We start from the raw sequence: 20199 nt of genomic DNA on the forward strand, positions 1-20199 counted from the left end.
AAAAAGGTCTCTCGCTGACTGTATCTAGTTGTTTTTTTTCTGTCTGTTTGTTTTTGTTTTTTGTTTTTTTTACTTTCTCATGGATTGTTTGTTCATTGTCCCTTTTCTTTTTTTCTCTCTACCAATTCACTTGTTTTTGGTTCATTTTTTCCTTCTCTGTTTTTTTTTTTTTTTTAATCTTTATTGTATTATTTTTCTCAAAAATATTTTTTGTTTCTATTTATTTTTGGGTGCGCTTTTCGGTATTTTTTCTCTTTTCATTACTTCGGTTGTGTCATTTTTCGATGTTAATATTTTTATTCTGCATAGATGCCATAGCTCTGCTGTGATGTCGTTAACCTTTGGTCTGGTGAGTTTGGTCGCGGAGCGACCAAACTCACGTGACCAGGGTGATGTCAACTATTTGGGGGAATGTTTTGTTGAGTTACAAAATAATCCTTTAGATATAGAAAGTATAATTAATAATTCAGTTGGAAGTAGAAATAGGAATTATAATGATCCTAAATTGGTTATTGAAAGTAAATATGTTTCGCAATTAAGTGGTTCTGCCTCTTCTAAACAAGATGGTATTTTTTCTGTGCTTCACCTAAACATTCAGGGACTTTGCTCCTCTTTTGATGCGCTGAAACGGATCGTCCGTGGTGGAACTCCGGATGTTATTGGATTATGTGAAACTTCCCTGGATTCAAAAAAGGATATGCTTTTAGATATCCAAAGATTTAGGATGGAGAGGATGAACCGGAAACAAATGGTGAAAGGTGGCTTCGCTCTGTATATTGCCGATCATCTTGTATATAATTTCCGAAGTGATTTGAGTAGAAATGAGGAAGGAATCTTTGAATCCCTTTTTATTGAGATTAAGTCAGGTTGTAAGGATTTAGTTGTCGGTTTGGTTTACAGATCCCCTAGTGGACCGATTCCTTCGTTTATGACAAGTCTAGCAGAGGTGTTTGAACTAGTCCAATACATTCTTAAGAGCTTATTATGATGGGGTATTTCATCTTTCACTTGTTATATCAATACTTTGTTTCGGCTGGATATTGCGTGTCAATGTTGCTGTTTGCGGGGCCTTTACCCTCAGTTAGTATACAACTCCGAATTACTGAGATGCATGCATCACTTATTGATAATATTTTTTCGTCACTATATGTCTTAGATAATTCGGTGATGGTTAGTGATATTTCTGATCATTTCCCTGCTATCAAGGAGGCACACTTGTGCCTCTATAAAGAGGCGACCCACCACAATGTTAAGCGATTTCAGGTCCTAGAGGTCACAGAGAGACGGCGGTAATTGCATTTTGTAGCCCAAGCTCAAACTAAGAAACTTGCAAAATTTCATCATCCTCCGACTTTATCTTCATGGGGTAAACTGGGCCGGAAGTTTGGACCCTCCCACCACAGCCCCCTTTAACGTTGTCCGATTGGGCTGAAATTTAGAGGTTAAGCTTTCCTAGGGCCCGGGAGCTTATCCTCGAAATTTCAGCTCAATCCGATCACTCCTTCCCTGTTTTCAAAAAACCAAATATAGCCACTTAAAATTCATCTCTTTTTTTTTTGTTAGCCACGCCTACAGGCCCCAGTTGGCACCGGATCCGGTTGAATGAGGACTCATTCGAAGCAGAATTCGACCTGTTAGGGCCTTTTGATATTTTCAGACCGAAAAAATTATCCCCCGAATTTACATTTACGAAAAACCTCGTTTTCCTATATTAGCCCATGTTAATTTTTCCCTCCACAACCCCCCTTTAACGTTGTCTGATCGGGCTGAAATTTAGAGGATAAGCTTTCCTGGGGCCTGGGAGCTTATCGTCGAAATTTCAGCTCAATCTGATCACTCCTTCCCTGTTTTCCAAAAACCACATATCCAGATTTTTGGGAATTTGCTTGCGTCGAAAATACCTTCTATTTGCTAAACAACAATTACTATTGTGTTTGTATAGTCCAGCGGCTGAGACTTCAGACTTTCAGGCGGAAAACTCGGGTTCGATTCACCATCAGAGCAACTTTTTTATATACTTTGAAAAGAAACTCAGTTTCTTTTTTAAATTATTTGAAAAAAATTACGTTTTCTAAAGAGTTAAAGAGGCTGAGTTACAAGGTCGACCCTTAAAACGTACAGGGATTAGGAGGCACAGTTAGGAGGAATCAGTTGAAACTGATTGTGCACCACATTTTGGAAGTCTTCTCTTCATGCATAAATTATTTGAAAAAAACTACGTTTTCTAAAGAGTTAAAGAGGCTGAGTTACAAGGTCAACCCTTAAAACGTAAAGGGATTAGGAGGCACAGTTGGGGGGGCTTTTAACGAGGCTGAGTCACAAGTTCGAACCTTAAACCGTACAGGGCTTAGGAGGCACCCTGTACGCCGTGATTTGAGTATTCAGGAATTAAAAGCCTTAACATAAGAATGTTCAAGTGGGGAGGGTTTGGGGGGCGGCAGCCCCCCAACTTTAACTCCTGACACGATCAGCTAACAGTTAGTCAAGCAATAATAAGTAATAAAGTGTACAAAAACGTGCAGAAATTATTTGAAAAAAACTACGTTTTCTAAAGAGTTAAAGAGGCTGAGTTACAAGGTCGAACCTTAAAACGTACAGGGATTAGGAGGCACAGTTGGGGGGCTGCCGCCCCCAAACCCCGCTTTCGCAGCCTTTAAATATAAAAAAAAAATTCTTTAAACTGAAAGTAAGGAGCGACATTAAAACTTAAAACGAACAGAAATTATTCCGTATATGAAAGAGGCTGTGCCCTCCTCAACGCCTCGCTCTTTACGCTAAAGTTTTTATTGTTTAAAAAAAGAGTTGTCAGAAAGTCAAACTTTAGCGTAAAGAGCGAGGTGTTGAGGAGGGCACAGCCTCTTTCATATACGGAATAATTTCTGTTCGTTTTAAGTTTTAATGTCGCTCCTTACTTTCAGTTTAAAGAAATTTTTTTTTATATTTAAAGGCTGCGAAAGCGGGGGTTTGGGGGCGGCAGCCCCCAACTGTGCCTCCTAATCCCTGTACGTTTTAAGGTTCGACCTTGTAACTCAGCCTCTTTAACTCTTTAGAAAACGTAGTTTTTTTCAAATAATTTCACGATATAGGACTGCTGATCGACCGCAACGTAAAGCTTCGCCATCTAATCTCCCATTTTTCCGTTTTGGTTTCAGTGAGATCAGTCTACTTAAATCTCGTTTGATTGATCAGCCATGGGATAGTTTGGATTCTGAATCGGATTTTAACCGCTCTTTTGATTTCTTTTATGATTCAGTAAAAGAAGGTATCCTAGAAGTTTGCCACCAGAATCCAGCGCCTCATACCTCAAAAAGGATAGTACTGCTGAATCCGTGGATGACTCCAGGTCTCCATAAAAGCTGGAAAAGGTAAAATTATCTGTGGAAGCTATACAAGGCTTCGTCATCTGCTTCTCATCATCAGCGGTTCAAGGCCTATAGGAGTATATTTAATTATCTGTGTTGGAAGGCCAAGTCTCAGTATTATCACAGGAAATTTTCTGAGTGTGGAAAGGATGTTGGGAAGACATGGAAAATTATTAATTCTGTACTTAAAGCTACTCCCCCTCCGCCTTCGGTTCCAAGAACGCTGATAGTTGATGGTAAAATTGTCCAAGGAGAAGAAAATGTTCAGCTAAAGCTTACGTCTTATTTTGCTAATATAGGAAAGACGACTGCTTACTCTGTGAGCTCTACAACTCCTCGTTGCGATTTCAGAGCCTATCTTGGACCCACATGTTTAAAGTCAATGGTCTTGAACCCTGTTTCTGAGTTTGAGGTAGCATGGATCGTAAATACACTTAAAGGTTCATCGTCTTCAGGGTCAGACAGAATTCCTACAAGGGTTATCCGTGCCGTTCTTAATGCTATTCTGTCACCATGGACTAAGCTTGTCAATCTGTCTTTCGAGAATGGAATTTTCCCTGAATCACTCAAGCGAGCTAAGGTTATAGTGCTGTATAAAGGTGGGTCTCGGAGTGATCCTGCTAATTATAGGCCAATTTCTCTTCTATCTGTTTTCAGCAAAATTTTTGAGAAGGCTATGCTATCCAGGCTTCTTAGTTTTCTGGATGTCAAAATTTTTTTCCATGAATTCCAGTTTGGATTCCGAGCGAATCACTCTACAGAGCATGCTTGCGCATCTCTCTTGAATTTCATTCATTCGGCAATAGATTTTGGTCTTATCCCGGCAGCGTTATTTTTGGATGTTCGTAAAGTTTTTGATTCTTTGACTCATCAGATTCTTCTTTGGAATTTATCGCATATTGTTATAAAATCAAATGCTTTCTCTTGGTTTGAGTCACATCTTTCTGGTAGACTTATTTCAATTGATCCGCTTTTCCGGAGTCCTTGTGAAGTAGATTATGCCGTCTCACTGGGATATGTTATTTGCCCCGTTTTATTTATGGTTTACGGCAATGATCCGATTTCAGCAGTCAAGAATACCACTCTTCTGGTACACTCGAATTCGTGTCATTCGGATGTTCCATGGTGTCCCAATGCTACTTCTAATGAAGATTGCTTCGTTGCTTCTCCTGACGACAGTACTTTTGGGACTAGACAGACTGTGATATCAGGTCTACTCTGGTGGCAATATTTGAGAGAGAAATTTCATGGTCTGAGGTGAATTACTTGGCCTTGAATGTTTCCAAGTCATATTTTCTAATTTTTTCTCGAATTGCTGTATCTTTCCCTCAACTGACACAGCTTCAGGTGTCACAAGGCTCCTTGTGTAGACCAAAGAATCGGTTGGTCCGGTTTCTTGGTATCCTGCTTGATGAGAACCTTCCGTTTAGACACCATATAGCCATGATTAGGGTTAAGGTCTCACGGAGTTTGGGTGTCATTCGAAAACTCAAACACACCTTTCCTGGATCTATTCTGAAGCTTCTTTTTGTCTGCCTTGTCCAGTCATATGTCTCTTATTGCCCCATAGTATGGATGTCTACTTTTCCTTCTACACTGTGGTCGCTTTCTGTCATGTATAAAAAAACACCGCGTCTGGTTATGGACACCAACCGTTATTCACCAAGACCGCTTCTAAATCTACAGTCGATCTACATTCTTTCTTGTGCTTCTTTTGTTTTTCATCAGCTTCATGGCAATCTTCCAAAATCTCTTCAAAAAACTCCTCAGTTTATTTCTGATTCAGCTCCATATAACCTTCGTTCGTCACATAATATCTGCATTCCTCCTACTCCCACCGTGCGGTCAGGTTTCAATCCCCTCATCGCTTTTCATCAGGTTTGGAACTCCCTGCCTTCTTCAGTACAGAAATACCACTCGTTTGGCACTTTCAATAGGATTCTTAAGGACCATTTAGTTAATAATGAAACAGAATATTTTTTTTTTTTTTTTTTTTTGTGGAGTTTATGTCCCCTGAATGTTTAGTATTGTTTTATGGTGGTCTTATATGCGCTATGACTCCCAGGCCTCAGGTATGGTCTCTTTTTAATTTTATATGTTGTTTGGCGATTGATTTCTTTTTTATGGTTGTTTGGATAGATTGTATTTTCTTTTCTTTTTTTTCTCATTCCTCCTTGTATCCCTGGCCATGGAGCCTTTCGAGGGGGATTAGGAGTGCTGTGATTGGATTGTACGTATTGATTGGATTATTTAATGTAAGCCTATTTTAATGTTTTTCTATTGATTTAGTGTTTGATTTAAACGGTATGTATTCCCCCTCTATTACAGGCCTAGGAGCCTTTGGGGGATTAGCACAATGTATTTTCTTGTATGATTAATCGATTATGAATAAATCTTATCTTATCTCTATCTTATCAGAGAACCCTACTGCATAGGTTTCAACCCCCTATCTGCAAAAATGTGGAATTTTGTATTTTTTTTTTTTTGCCAGAAGAAAGATCACGGATGCGAGTTTATTTGTTTGTTTTTGCCAGGGGTGATCGTATCAACCCAGTGGTCTTAGAATATCGTGGGAGAGCTCATTGGAACGGAAATTAAAAGTTCTAGTGCCCTTTTTAAGTGACCAAAGAAAATGGAGGGCATTTAGGCCCCCTCCCACGCTCATTTCTTTCCCAAAGTCATCCGATCAAAATTTTGAGATAGCCATTTTGTTCAGTATGGTCAAAAATATGATAGCTATGTCTTTTAGGATGACTTAACCCCGCGAGGTATCCGGGGGGGGGGGGGCTGAAAGTTATGAAGTTTGCCCAATCTTAACATATAGTATTGGTTGTTGGGAAGTATACAGACGTTTTCAGGGGGGATATTTTTTGGTAGTGCAGGGGGGTCGGGGGTTATGTGGGAGGATCTTTCCATGAAGGAAGTTTTCATGGGAGAAGGGAAATTGTTATGAAGGGGGTGCCGGATTTTCCAGCATAATTAAAAAAAAGATCAGAAATTATATTAAAAAACAAGTTTTTCAACTGAAAGTAAGGAGCAACATCAAAACTTAAAATGACAGAAAACATTACGTATATGATTGGCTTCACCCTCTAGTCAATACCTCGCTCTTTAAGCCAAAGATTTCTTAGTACTTTCATAAGAGCTATTTATTCTAACTAACGGCATTTGTGATTAAGGGGTTATTTTTAAAGAATTGGAACAAAATTCGAACTTTAGCTTAAAGAGTAAGGTATTGACTAGGGGGCGAACCTTCTAATATACGTATTGAAAATATATGAATATAGAAGTTCATTACGTAAGTTAATTCGTAAGTTACGTATATTTATTACTAATAAAAACGTTCGTAAATAAAATTAAACAAGTTTCGAGAAAGCCATTTAACCAAATAAAAGTAAAATTAATATTCAAATTTTGTTTTAATTATTCATGTAGCCTACGGTGAGCCAAAACAAAACCTGCATTAATTCAAAAACGTTCAAAAATTAAATAAAAAAAACAAGTTTTTTTAACTGAAAGTAAGGAACGACGTTAAAACTTAAAACGAACAGAAATTATTCCGTATATGAAAGGGGCTGTCCCCACCACAACGCCTCACTCTTTACGCTTAAGTTTGACTTTCTCACAACTCTATTTTTTAAACAATAAAAAACTTTAGCGTAAAGAGCGAGGCGTTGAGGAGGGGACAGCCCCTTTCATATACGAAATAATTTCTGTTCGTTTTAAGTTTTAACGTCGTTCCTTACTTTCAGTTTAAAAAAAAACTTGTTTTTTTTATTTAATCAGAAGAAAGATCACGGATGCGTGTTTATTTGTTTTTTTGTTTGTTTTTCTTTTTATTTCCCCTGGGGTGATCGTATCGATCCTGTAGTCCTATAATATCGTAAGAGGGCTCATTTGAACGGAAATTGAAAGTTCTAGTGCTCTTTTTAAGTGACCAAAATGATTAGAGAGCAGCTTGTCCCCCTCCCACGCTCTTTTTTCCCCAAGTCACCCAATTAAAATTTTGATATAGCCATTTTGTTCAGCATAGTCGAAAATCTAATATATATGTCTTTTAGGATGACTTAATCCCCCACAATTCCCAGGGGAAGGGCTGCAAGTTATGAACTTTGCCCAATGTTCACATATAGTATTGGTTATTGGGAAGTATACAGACATTTTCAGGAAGGATTTTTTCTGGGGGGGGGGGTGGCTGGAGGAGGCGCTTACTCGGGATAATCTTTCTGTGGAGGATGTTTCCTTGGGGTAAGGGACATTTCTATGAATGGGGCACCGGATTTCCTAGCATTATTTAAAAAACGATCAGAATTTAAATTTAAAAAAAAAACAAGTTTTTTCAACTGAAAGTAAGAAGCAACATTAGAACTTAAAACGAACAGAAATTATTACGTGTATGAGGGGGTTCGCCCCCAAGTCAATACTTCACTCTTTACGCTACAGTTTTTTTTTTTTAGTGCTTTCAAAAGAGCTATATATTCTAATTAAACGGCCTTTGTGATTTAGGGGTTTGTGATTTAAACAAAGTTTTAACTTTAGCGTAAAGAGCGTGCTATTGACTAAGGGGAGAACCCCCTCATATACGTAATAACATATACGTAATAAAAAAACAATCAAACAGTTCGTGGTAACGAACTGTAAGTAAGGAGCGACCCGGCTCAATAGTAACCGAAACTCTAAAAAACGGAATTTTGATACCCATAGATAAATCAATAGAATCAGATTTTTTATGCTGATTTCAAATATATAAGTTTCATTAAGTTTAGTTCTACCCATCAAAAGTTACGCGCCTCAGAAAATTTCCCCTATTTTCGAAAAAAGGAGGAAACACCCCCAAAAAGTCACAGAACTTTAATGAAAATCACACCATCGGATTCAGCGTATCAGAAAACCCTACTGTGGAAATTTCAAGCTCCTATCGGCAAAAATGTGGAATTTTGTATTTTTTGTCAGAAGAAATATCACGAGTGCGTGTTTTTTTTTTTTTTTTTTTTTTTTTTTTTTTTTTCCAGGGGTGATCGTATCGATCCAGTAGTCCTAGAACATCGTAAGAGGGCTCATTTAAACGGAAATCAAAAGCTCTAGTGCCCTTTTTAAGTGACCAAAAAAATTGGAGAGCAACTTGGCCCCCTCCCACGCTCATTTTTTCCCAAAGTATCCCAATCAAAATTTTGAGATAGCCATTTTGTTCAGCATAGTCGAAAATCTAATAAATATGTCTTTGAGAATGACTTAATCCCCCACAGTTCCCGAGGGAAGGGCTGGAAGTTATGAACTTTGCCCGTTGTTTCAATATAGTATTGGCTAATGGAAAGCATAAAGACATTTCATGAGGAATTTATTTCTGATGGGGGGTGTAGTAGGAGGGGGTTACGGGGTAGGATTCTTCCATGGACGATGTTTCCTTGGGGGGGAGGGACATTTCTATGAAGGGGGACAATCAGAAATTAAATAAAAAAAAATGGATTTTTTCAAATGAAAGTAAGGAGCAACATTAAAATTTAAAAGAAACAGAAATTATTACGTATATGAAGGGGTTCACCCCCTAGTCAATACCTCACCCTTTTCGCCAAAGTTTTTTTAAGTAGTTTCAAAAGAGCTATCTATTCTAATTAACCGGTCTTTGTGATTCAGGGGTTTGTGATTCGAACAAAATTCGAACTTTAGCGTAAAGAGCAAGGTATCGACTAGGGGCAAACTCCCTAATATACGTAATAAAACATACGAATATAGAAGTTCGTTACGTAAGTTAATTCGTAAGTTACGTCAGAATAAAATTTCGAGAAAGACATTTAGCGAAAAAGTAAAATTAATATGCAAATTTCGTTTTAAATATTCATGTACGGTGAGCCAAAATCAAACCTGCATTAATTCAAAAATGTTCAGAAATTAAATAAAAAAACAAGTTTTTTTAAATGAAAGTAAGGAGCGACATTAAAACTTAAAACGAGCAAAAATTCTTCCGTATATGAAAGGGGCTGCCCCCTCCTCAATACCTCGTTCTTTACGCTAAAGTTTGAATCTGCCACACAACATCAATTTTTAAAACAATAAAAACTTTAGGAGGGGACAGCCCCTTTCATATACGGAAGAATTTCTGTTCGTTTTAAGTTTTAATATCGCTCCTTACTTTCAGTTACAAAAACTTGTTTTTTTTATTTAATTTTTTAATATAGGATCAGGTCATTTTATTTAGGAGGGGGACCTTAAAGTAGAATCCAGAAAATCACATTTGACTGCCCTTCAATTGAAAAATAACCCTCAAACAAAAAATTCAACTTAAAGTTGAATAGGTAAAAACGAAAATGAAATGTCCTGGAACCATCTTCACTAAATATAATACATCAAAAGAAGGTAATTTTCTTAAAGAGTTTTGAATTAATAATAATATTAATAATAATAACTTTTACTCACCCACCATCTACAAAAATAGATTATAGTGGAGCACTACAAAAAGAAAAAAGAAAAGAAAAAGAAACCAGCTTCAAAAAGATAAAGATACAACACTCAGTGTAATTCACGACACTCAAGTAAATGCAGGTGAGAAACGTCGTCTATCTAAATTAACTTTTAGCACTGAATTAGACCATTGTTTGGATGGCTCCTTAAGACCATATTTTTCAAGGCGGGAATTCCTATAACGCTTGGGTATGTACAGTAAAATGTTTGCAAATTTATAGCAGCACTTATTGATGTTTTCAGTGTCTTTCACTGACAGCATGTGGGATGCACCACCAAGTTAGATTATGTGTGGTGAGCAGACTGAACAATAAATCGAGGTAAGAGATTTCCTGGAGTAGCGTCTGCGATTCGGCACTACAGACGCATAAGCACATTTAATGGCTTTAGTTGTTTGCTGAACAATTGCTTGTCTAGTTTTAATAATTGTTTCCGTAATCGTTATACCAAGATATCTCAGCTCCGATGCTCTAGGGACAACATGATTTCCGAGAGTGACAGAATCACTTTGCGGTGCATTGAAGGACAAAAATTCGCACTTATCAATATTGATGGAAAGCCCAGTAGATTGAAAGTCACTTAAGAGTCGATTCAGGTTCTCTTGTAAGTCTGCTTTGGATCTATTGAGCAGAAGGACGTCATCAGCGTATGCTAAGTAAGATAGGTCAGTGCCATGCAATAGGAGAGAGGGCGAGATACGCCCTCTCCTCAAACGTCATTATCATCAATTACGTTTGAAATGAAAACCTATTACAAACGGGTAAAATTTTTAATAAGAAAGTGAAAAAAAAATTTATACTTTTTTTATTATTATTATTTTTGACTCTTTAGTCTTATCTAAGTCTGAAACTTGTCATGTCTGACATTCAAACTTAAATTTTCATGGCCACAGCAAGTGTCCTTACCGCTGTGCTATCAAATCTTGCATAATAGAATTTGGTTTATACTTTCGCGGTGCCCAACCATCCGTTTATATTAGGGCCGTTCTTTGCACTAAGATCCTACATCTAAGATCCCATATCTTTCTGCAAAGATTTCCGTTCTTTTGTTAATCTGTGTTCTAAGATCTTACAGCTCACTGATGTTAGCGAAAAGTGTGAAAGACGCCATCTTTTTTTGAATATAGAATAATTGTGAGAGAACTTTGATGATATACTCGTCATTGTTCTTAGACCGCTGACCAGAGCAGAATGATGAAAAACGTTTGCAAAAGAACGCTATAAGATTTAAGATCTTAAGGGCTAGGCACACGAAGCTGATTTCGGGAACCGATTTCAGCATCAGTGGACAAACGATAGCGGTAAGAAAAATTTTTGTAAAGAAAAATTTTTTGCGCAAAATTTTCCAAACAAAATATCATGGATACAAATAGTCAACTGTAGTCTATTAATAGTTGCTTGATTGATCTCAGCTTAGTTCTCAGTTTAATTCTCAGCTCAGTAGTGGGGTTTTTCACCACAGATACCTCTGGCTGACTATTTATTTGTATCCCTATTTTTTTTTGTGATGATCATGATGAAAATCAGCGCTGATTTTGTAAATCGGCGCAAAAACTAGAAAATTTTTCAAGCTCAAACCGACGCCGATTTCCTTTAAAATCGGCGCTGATTTGGAAATCAGTTCCCGAAATCAGCTACGTGTGCCTAGCCCTTTAGTGCTAAGATTTCATTTTTAAGCGTAGTTTGTCAAAAGATGTAAGATCTTAGCGCGAAGATGAGTAAAAGAACGGCCCTATTGATATATTCATACAAGAGGGGGTAATTTTAATGTTGTATTGATGCGCCGTCATTGGTAGTGGTATAGAGCGATCAAATTTGGAAGCAATCAAACATTTAGAAGTAGTAAAAAACGAACTCAAAAATTTAACAAGTTTATTTGCCAAACAAAAAGTGGTACGAAATGTTAGTGAGTTGTGCAGAATACACAAGAATGCGTAGAATGCACAGCATTTTCATTTTCAAAAAATGATGTGTTTAACTAACGCGTATTTATTATAAACTACATTTTACGAAGCACGGAAGAAGTTATAATCTGTGTGCTATTTTGCTTTTGTCACCTGCATTCAGACCAATAAAGTATTCCTTAAAAACAGCAGATTGAACATATTTATGTAGAACAATAAATAGTTTAGAGTGATCTACTACAACTACTCTTTCTGTTGCCACAAGTTTATTTGTCCATGCATAGCACAAAATATCGTGCAAAAACAATATAACAGCGCTTTGAAGAGAAAATGAAAGCTAGTTATCAGCACGCTACAAAGTAGTATAAAAGATTATATATTTTTTTTTTCAAAGGAAATTAAGGAGCAACATTAAAATTCATGCATAATTATGGAAAAACTAATAAAAATTTCGGAAGAATTCATAAAAATTACAATTTTTTCCATTCTGGTCAAATTTCCCGAGGGAAGGCAAGAAACGAGAACGATGTCGTCACAAAGACATATTAGTCATATATACAAATTTTCAAGTGCAATCGCCTAAGGACAGCCTTTGGTAGTCGTTTGAATGACTTATATCAACAATAAGCCGTGTAGATATTTTTTATTCTAATTCTTCTTAGAAAATAAAATCAAAACAAACTAAGACTCTGTGACCCTAGTAAAAGACTTCCAAACATTAGAAAATCAATATTTCGAGTTTTCATTAAACAAAAATACTCGTTTGGGAATTTCCACTGTAAAAAATGAAAAAAAATGAAATATACGGAAATGACAACTGGGCAAAAAAAAAATACTCGTCAAATGAGACATTACTTGTTCTATGTAATCTAATTCTGTTTATCTATTCTAATTATAGTTAAACGTGATTCTAACCATTATTTCTATTTGATCATTAATTCTTTTTAAATTCTATGCAGAATGTGCTCAAATTTGTATACATTGTTGATATTTCCTTTCAATCTGTCTTCAGTTCTATTTTAAACAAAGCTATTGTTCTCTTTTAAACCTGAGAAGCGATTTTTGCTTTAGGTTAAGCCATCATCGGTCGATAGCACAAATTCATGTTATTCTCAATATGTCTAGGCACATCTTCCAAATATCTAACCAAGACTAAAGGTGTCTCCTTACAAATCTAATTCTTCAGGCAATATAATGTAGGAAATATGGGAGCTGGGGGGTAAGTAGAGGATGACAGGTTTTCACATATTACCAGAAAAGTTTTGCAGGTAGTAGTAGTTTCTAACTATCGAGTCATTGTTCCAGGGGTGGATCCAGGATTTTTGTTTAGAGGGGGGGGGGCAAAATAGGTTGATCCAATAAACTTGCGTTAGGAGCAAGTTTAATTAGCGCAAACTTACGTTAATTAAGTAAATTACACTAATTTAGACTACGTTAGGAGGGCACGCGCCCCTCGCCCTCCTCTCCCCTGGATCCACCACTGCATTCTTCTGGATGATTTTTACAGTGTAGAGACAAACAGTGTGCCCCTTCAAATACAAAAAAAAGAATATTAATCTCGAAATAACTCAAAATGTCATTTAATCCAGTTGGACTGATGTTTTTTGAACAACATATGCTTTGCCATATTTAATACGTTTGTATTTTGTGAAACCCCATCTTTTGAAGCACATATACGTTAAGTGTTACTAACAGTTTTTTACCGACATTTCCCTCTTCCCTTCGAAAAAATTTCTATTATTATATTTTTATTCATCGAATTAATATCTAATCAACATGGTAGAATCACGTGCTCAAGAGTAAAGCCACAAATTTACTCTTCATTGAGGGTTTTCAATAGAGTACAATAGCAAGCTTCAACAGTGCCTGAAGCTGCTGTGACTTAAGAGTCATTCGAATAGGAATTATATTTGATTCCTAACTACCAAAGAGTAGAAGCTTATACAACTTATATTAATATTTTGTATATTTATTAATTTTTAAGTATTTTCTAGTTCGAAAAAACTGCAAGAGCTTTATTTTTATGGCAAGCGGAAGCAGCTTCAGAGAGAGAACAGGCAGCTGATTTACGCCGCCGCAATCAAGCTCTTTTGTGCAATTTACTTCCACCCCATGTTGCTACTCATTTCTTGGTAAGAACAATAAGATTACACTTAGCTCTAGTTGCCAAAGTTATATGCATTTGATAAGCCTAATTTGGATAAATACACAGTAAAACCTGCCCAATAGAATAATTATAGACTAATGATGTCAATAATGAAAATCTTATTAAAAACTGATTCAGATATCGTTCTTATCTTTATGCCTTTCGTGAAGTTTTTTCTTCCACAAGTTAATTTAGACAGTATTAATCTAGAGGTGAATTCTCCCTCTCCCCCTATTTCTGTGGGTTGCACATATTAGTGGTAGGGACGGATCTAGGAGGCAAGAGGGGCAACCTTCCCTGGGCACTGGTTCGTAGGGGCGCTGGCATGTAAGGTACTTTTGATCTCATCAAATAAAATTTGAAAACTAATTTTCCAGCTCTCAAACGTGCCAAAGTTTGTGGTGGCTTCTTTCGGGGAGTGACAAGAATAGAATTAGGCACGTCATCTTTTGGGGAGTGATGGGGATAAAACAAGGGGAAGGCCCCCTACCCCCTTAAAAACGTCTGTAGGTAACCTTACTCGTAAAAAAACAATTTTTTGCATTCGTTTCAGACTCGTCCAAGGTGTTTAGACAGGAGGGGGTGGCCTAATATGAAAAACTTCAAAAGGTGGTTAAAATTGCATGATGACACCAGTAGAAAGCGCTGTTCTGAGCTTTGAACGCTCAACCCCATAAGACCACAAATTAAAGAGAGAATAATATGTTATATATAGAAGAAAAACCCGTTGAGCTCTTAAAGAATGCTAATGTTTTTAGGTAAAAACCCATCTTTTTGTAATTTCATATAAATGCTGATAAATTGAAAATCCGCTCCACTTTCTGCGGTTTCGCAAAATACCTACTGAGATATTCAATTTGGACACGCAGTTAATAGCTCATCAATAGTCTTCATATAGCAGATCCTACTATAACCGCTGCTAAAATCATGGAGAAACAAAATTGAAAGATTTCAAGACATACTTGAAGTCAACTTCTGCAACTACGTTGCAGAAGTTGGTTACCTATTTACATTTTCTTAGTTGCATTGTGATATTTTGCTTTTGTTTTATTTTGTTTCTCTTATTAGTGCTCCATCATTTTATTTTTGTACGAAGACGTGTTTTCAATAAATAATAATAATAACAATAATATTATCAAAGTATGTTCAAAGTTGCAATATCTGTTTTGCGTCTATTTATGTTTGATAACATATTTATGGTCAGGACCAAATTTATGTGCTATTTGAAGAAGTGAACAACGCTTCACATTTCACAGTTCAAATACTATTCAGGGGGACAAAAAATCTCATTATTGTCATGTCTACGATTCGACATTCATAGTAATTGATAGTCAATATAATTATTTCAAGAGCAATATGAAAATTATTTACTAGATATCTCATTTTTTTGCAAATGCTCAGGAGAGGAAAAAATAGAGGTTGAAAACTAAAAACAGGACTAGAGTTACATAGCTTATATACTTTATATACTGTATATACTTTATATACTTTATATAGCTTATATACTATAAAACGTTCGGCTGAAGTTGTTCATAGCTGCATGAACTGTTTTTATTAACACCGTATAATCTTTGGTCTGTTATATACAAACGCAGTCCATAAGATTCATATCCGAATGTGACCATCGCCTTGAAAATGTATTTAACGTTGCCTGCATCAGCTGCTTATAATAAAAGAAGCTTTATCAAATTGAAGTTAACTAAAAACTATCTCAGAAATAGGACGGCGGAGACGTACTTGGCAAACTCGAGCACAATCCACATAAAACACGATAATATGGCTTCGAAGCTTTCACATGAATACATCAATTAAATACAATCCGTTGAATACATCAGTTGAATACACTCAGTTGTTTCTAATAAAAGAAGCTTTATGAAATTTAAGGTAACTAAAAACTATCTCAGAAATAAGACGGCGGAGACGTAATTGGCACACTCGAGCACAATCCACATAGAACACGATAATATGGCTTCGAAGCTTTCACATGAATACATTATAAGGACATTTGCTTCGAGAAAAGTACATAAAGTTAAGTAGTGGTGTACAGGATAAGACGGGTTGTGCATAATTTAAATTGTCCTCTACATAATGTTTAATATATGCACTCTGCCCCCCCCCCCCTGTCTCCCAAAAAATTTTCAGGCCAAACTGTAACAAAAAAAATTTTATTTGTAAATTTTTCATTTATTTAAATATGATTGTTCTTACTTTGTGTGGAAAAAGATATGGGAAAAAATGGAACTTTCAGATTCAATTTGCAAATACTTCCTGCCATCTGCGCCCTCTATTTATTTGAGTAAAAAAAATTCAAATACAAAATGATTATAAATGTCTGATTATTTATTGGAAATTTTGTGCCGCTAAAATTTATTTGCCCGGAACAAGTGTCCCCCTCTGTCCTCCCTAAGACCGGCTATGGTACTGTGTCAACACTAAAACGTTGTTACGTGTAATCTTAAGAGTTTCTCTTGAAGGTTGTTAAATATATTAGGATTTTCATACACAAAATATATTAATAATTTTAGAATAATTTAAGAAATATACAATAAATAAATAAATTCTTTAAAGAAATAAAATAACCATAATTTTATTTTTATAATGGGCTTGTTGACTGAGGGGCACCAAGTGCCATTCTTGCCCTGGGTGCCTACTAGTCCTGATTAACGGAATTAATCTTTTATAATGAACTGAAAATATTTCCACAGCAAATAGTCACCCCCTCAGCCCCCCTTTCAACACTATTGTGTTTCTTCAAATAAGAAGGACATTTCGAAATACTCGAAAAATATGGGTTTTAAAGTGTACTTTTTTCTTATTACTTTATCGCAAAGAAATGTGGGAAATTGACGGGAGTGGAAGCTGAAATTAGCTTAAAAAAAAAGAGAAAAAAGTGGTGCTTGTTGCCTAAGAGAATGCTCAAACTGTCTGTTAGGGGTCACTGGGACACCCATTTGAGTATAAGATAAATGTACTTCCCCCTCCCCTATTACTTCTTTGTCGTTGCAATTCTGCTTTTAAAGACTGCTGGATCTATTTTTTCTGTCTGATATTTCGTAATAGTTAATTGGAAGGCTGGCTAAGTTATCAATAGTTTAGTCTTAGTGAAGGAGTCAATTTACTTCCCAAGTTCTTTTGCTAACTTGTGGAATGTGATTTTGATTCCTTTTCTTGTTATTTGAATTAAGGTAGGCTTTCATTAGTCGTATTTTTCTCTTGGTTCACGAAGGAGGGGGATATTTCTTTTTTTTTATTTCTTTTCTTTTTTTGTGGTTTCAGCCAGTCTTATATTTGCTGTTGAGAATTACAGATGTCTGTTTTTTTGTTAATATTACGAGAGTTACTTTCCTAAACCAGTGTTAGGTTAGGGGATTTTTTTAGATCATTGGTTGAACCTGGGCGTTTCATCCCCAGGCTTGATAGCGTATTCCTAAAGTTAGGGAGGATATTAGGTTTTTATGCCTCAATATGATGTGGGCAATTATAGGTAATAGGTGCTAGACTATGACAGTAGCCGACTGGAAAATTTTCTTGGCTGTCGTATTAAGTTTTGGCTACCTTTACCATCATTCTAGCATTTTGTACATCATTACTAGTGGTGGTAATTCGTATCAGTCTTTTCCGAAGATTTGGGCTAGATTTAGCTTGTAAGAACAGCCTATATACGCTACTAAAACACCCAAGGAAATATAACTATCTTTATTAGGGACTAGTGCTTTAGCAATGCACTAAGCACCGTTTCCTTTTAAAATGCCGCTAGGGAATATTCGTGGGCTATAGACGGAAAAATAATTAGAAGATAATGCATTTGGAAGACTAAATATCAGAATATAGCTGTTTTTCCACAAGCCAGTGCAAAAATTCTGAGACTGATTGTATTTGTTATCTTCCTTACTTTAAGAGGTAATTACTAAGCAAAATAATTAGTTGGCTTGATTCTTAAATTCAGTAATAAAGGAACTGAACCTCCCCGCGTTTAGGTCTGTAGGAAAACATGAGAGATAGCACAAGTTTGAGTATGGAGGGTTTTTTTTTTATTTGAGTTATTTTAGGAAAAATGTTTTGACATTCGCCACTTCATGAATAATGTTCGCACTTATTCACTGCTTCAGTTCGGATACAGAAAAGTTACAATATAGATATATAGTTAAAATATAGTAAAATAAATAAATATAGTAATATATATTACTATAAATATAGTAAATATAGTAAAATAAAGTAAAATAAATATAGTAAAATAAAGTTACAATATAGATATATAGTAAAATATAGTAAAATAAATAAATATAGTAAGATATAGTAAAATAAATATAGGCACCCTTACATTGAACAGAAAAGCATATTTCAACAAAAACAAATGGAGGTTACTTGTTACAGTTGTATCAAACGGATTTTCCAGAGATTTCCCCAATAGAAATGACCAGAAAATCCACAAAAAAATGGTTCGATCTTGGGCCCATAGTAGTAAAAAAAAGTTTGGTGTTTCGGAGTCAAGCAAGATAAGCTACATGGAAAATTAAATGGACAGTTGGCTGAAATGGCCAGGATTTTTGTAGCGATCAAACTTAACTGCGAACTGACCTCATTAATAAGATGGATATTAACTATTTCTTTACCTTTTTTATGTTATTATAAAGATAAGTACCCATGCCCGTCAGCTGAAGCTAGAATAAAAATTGCAACGAAAGATGGCAATGTCCAAAGGAAAACAGTGAAAGTAGGCATAATGCCTACCCTGGCAGTAGAGCAGTGATTCCCAAAGTGGGGCTACCGCCTTCAGGGGGGCGCTGCAAGAAACCAGGGGGTGGTGACGGGCACAGGTGCATTTGGGGGGGGGGGGGGGCAATGACTATCTGTAGGGAGTGGTGGAAGTACAAAAGAAAAAAAAGGCTAATTAGGAAAATGGTAACATTTGTAACACATTTCTAAATAAAATAAAAAAAATATATAAGCTAAGTTAAGATTTATAAATGTGTTCTTTTTTTAACATGGTTTTGGTGTTATTTTTTCTTCACTTGATTTATTTTAACTTTTTCTTAACTCAACGAATTTATAAATCGACCTATATTTGATGGGAAGATTTTTTCAGTATTGATCACTCCTAAACTCACCATTAGAGATTTTTGGACACTTCAGTCGCATACCTTTCTTCGTGACTCTGCCTTCACGCAAGTGCAGTAGCCATGCTGTGGCCAATTAACAACTGAAGCTATAGTTGTGAAGCTCTAGGAAATATCCCAAAGCGCGCGCTGTGACGTCTCCCATTTTTAAACCAAGTTTTCGCTACTTTAGAATACTTATGCTGTGGGAAAAGCAATGATTCTGTAATTTGGGGTTCTCCATATGATCTTGTGCTGGAGAACGGCACCGTATCGATTTGTCAGACAATGTCACCGAGTGTGCCAGGTCAGGTAGAAAATAAGTATAGAGTGGGTGCTTTCCCTCGAAGTTTGAGAGACTAGAGTTCAATTATGAGGAATCAAATGTTGAAATCAAATGCCCATGAGAAGATGATTTATTTACTGGGACTGCAAATTCGAGGAAAAGTAAAAACGAGAAAAGAATGCCGAGAATAATTTACACACTGAAGATTCAGAGTAAGATAGAAGACTTAGTTTGTTTCTTCTACAAAAGTGAGCGAAAGTAAGAAAGAAAAAATAAATGTGAAAAGACGCATAAGTCGGGAAATTCAATTTGTGATGGTTGATAGTAAGATCGCATATGAAATGTTTTTATCAGCCTGTATTAACGAGTATAGTAGAGGGGGAGGTGCTACTCGTGACCCTCACCCCTGCTGCCCCCTACAATTTAGTTTAATGCTGACGGGACATAATTTATTCAAGGATTATCGATCGAGTCTAATGTGTGTGTGTGTCAAGGTCAATCGATCTGTTGTTGTTTGGCCACGTGCGAATGACATGGGGTTTGATTTACATAATCGATGGTGGACATAATTTATTCAAGGATTATCGATCGATTCTTATGTGGGTCATGGTCATTCGATCTGTTGTTGTTTGGCCACGAGAAATGTCACGAGGGGTGATTTACATAATAGATGGGGGACATAATTTATTCAAGGATTATCGATCGAGTCTAATGTGTGTGTGTCAAGGTCAATCGATCTGTTGTTGTTTGGCCACGTGCGAATGACATGAGGGGTGATTTACATAATCGCTAGGGGAAATTATTGATTCACGAAGGGGGAATTAAGAAACAAACATAGCTTCATTGTTGTTTGGCTAGCCTAACCTGAGAACTTGATTTACATAATCTCTAGGGGAAATTATTGATTCACGAAGGGGAGAATTAAGAAACATTATGGCTTCTTTAAT

General features: G+C 36.2%; 1 protein-coding gene across 2 annotated transcripts in view; it reads left to right on the top strand.

Annotated features, from left to right (window-relative positions):
* The window catches only part of LOC148951748 (adenylate cyclase type 3-like), a 190096-nt gene that overhangs the window by 58620 nt on the left and 111277 nt on the right, over nucleotides 1-20199 (top strand). For both annotated transcript variants that reach the window (XM_089088701.1, XM_089088702.1), the window contains exon 3: nucleotides 13719-13856. In XM_089088701.1, coding sequence (XP_088944827.1) covers nucleotides 13719-13856 — 138 coding nt within the window. The remainder of the gene's footprint in view (nucleotides 1-13718; nucleotides 13857-20199) is intronic.

Source organism: Artemia sp. Qi Xiang Cuo, chromosome 5 (genome assembly GCF_049724085.1).
Source record: "Artemia sp. Qi Xiang Cuo chromosome 5, ASM4972408v1, whole genome shotgun sequence".
In the NCBI taxonomy this organism is placed as follows: Eukaryota; Metazoa; Arthropoda; class Branchiopoda; order Anostraca; family Artemiidae; genus Artemia; species Artemia sp. Qi Xiang Cuo.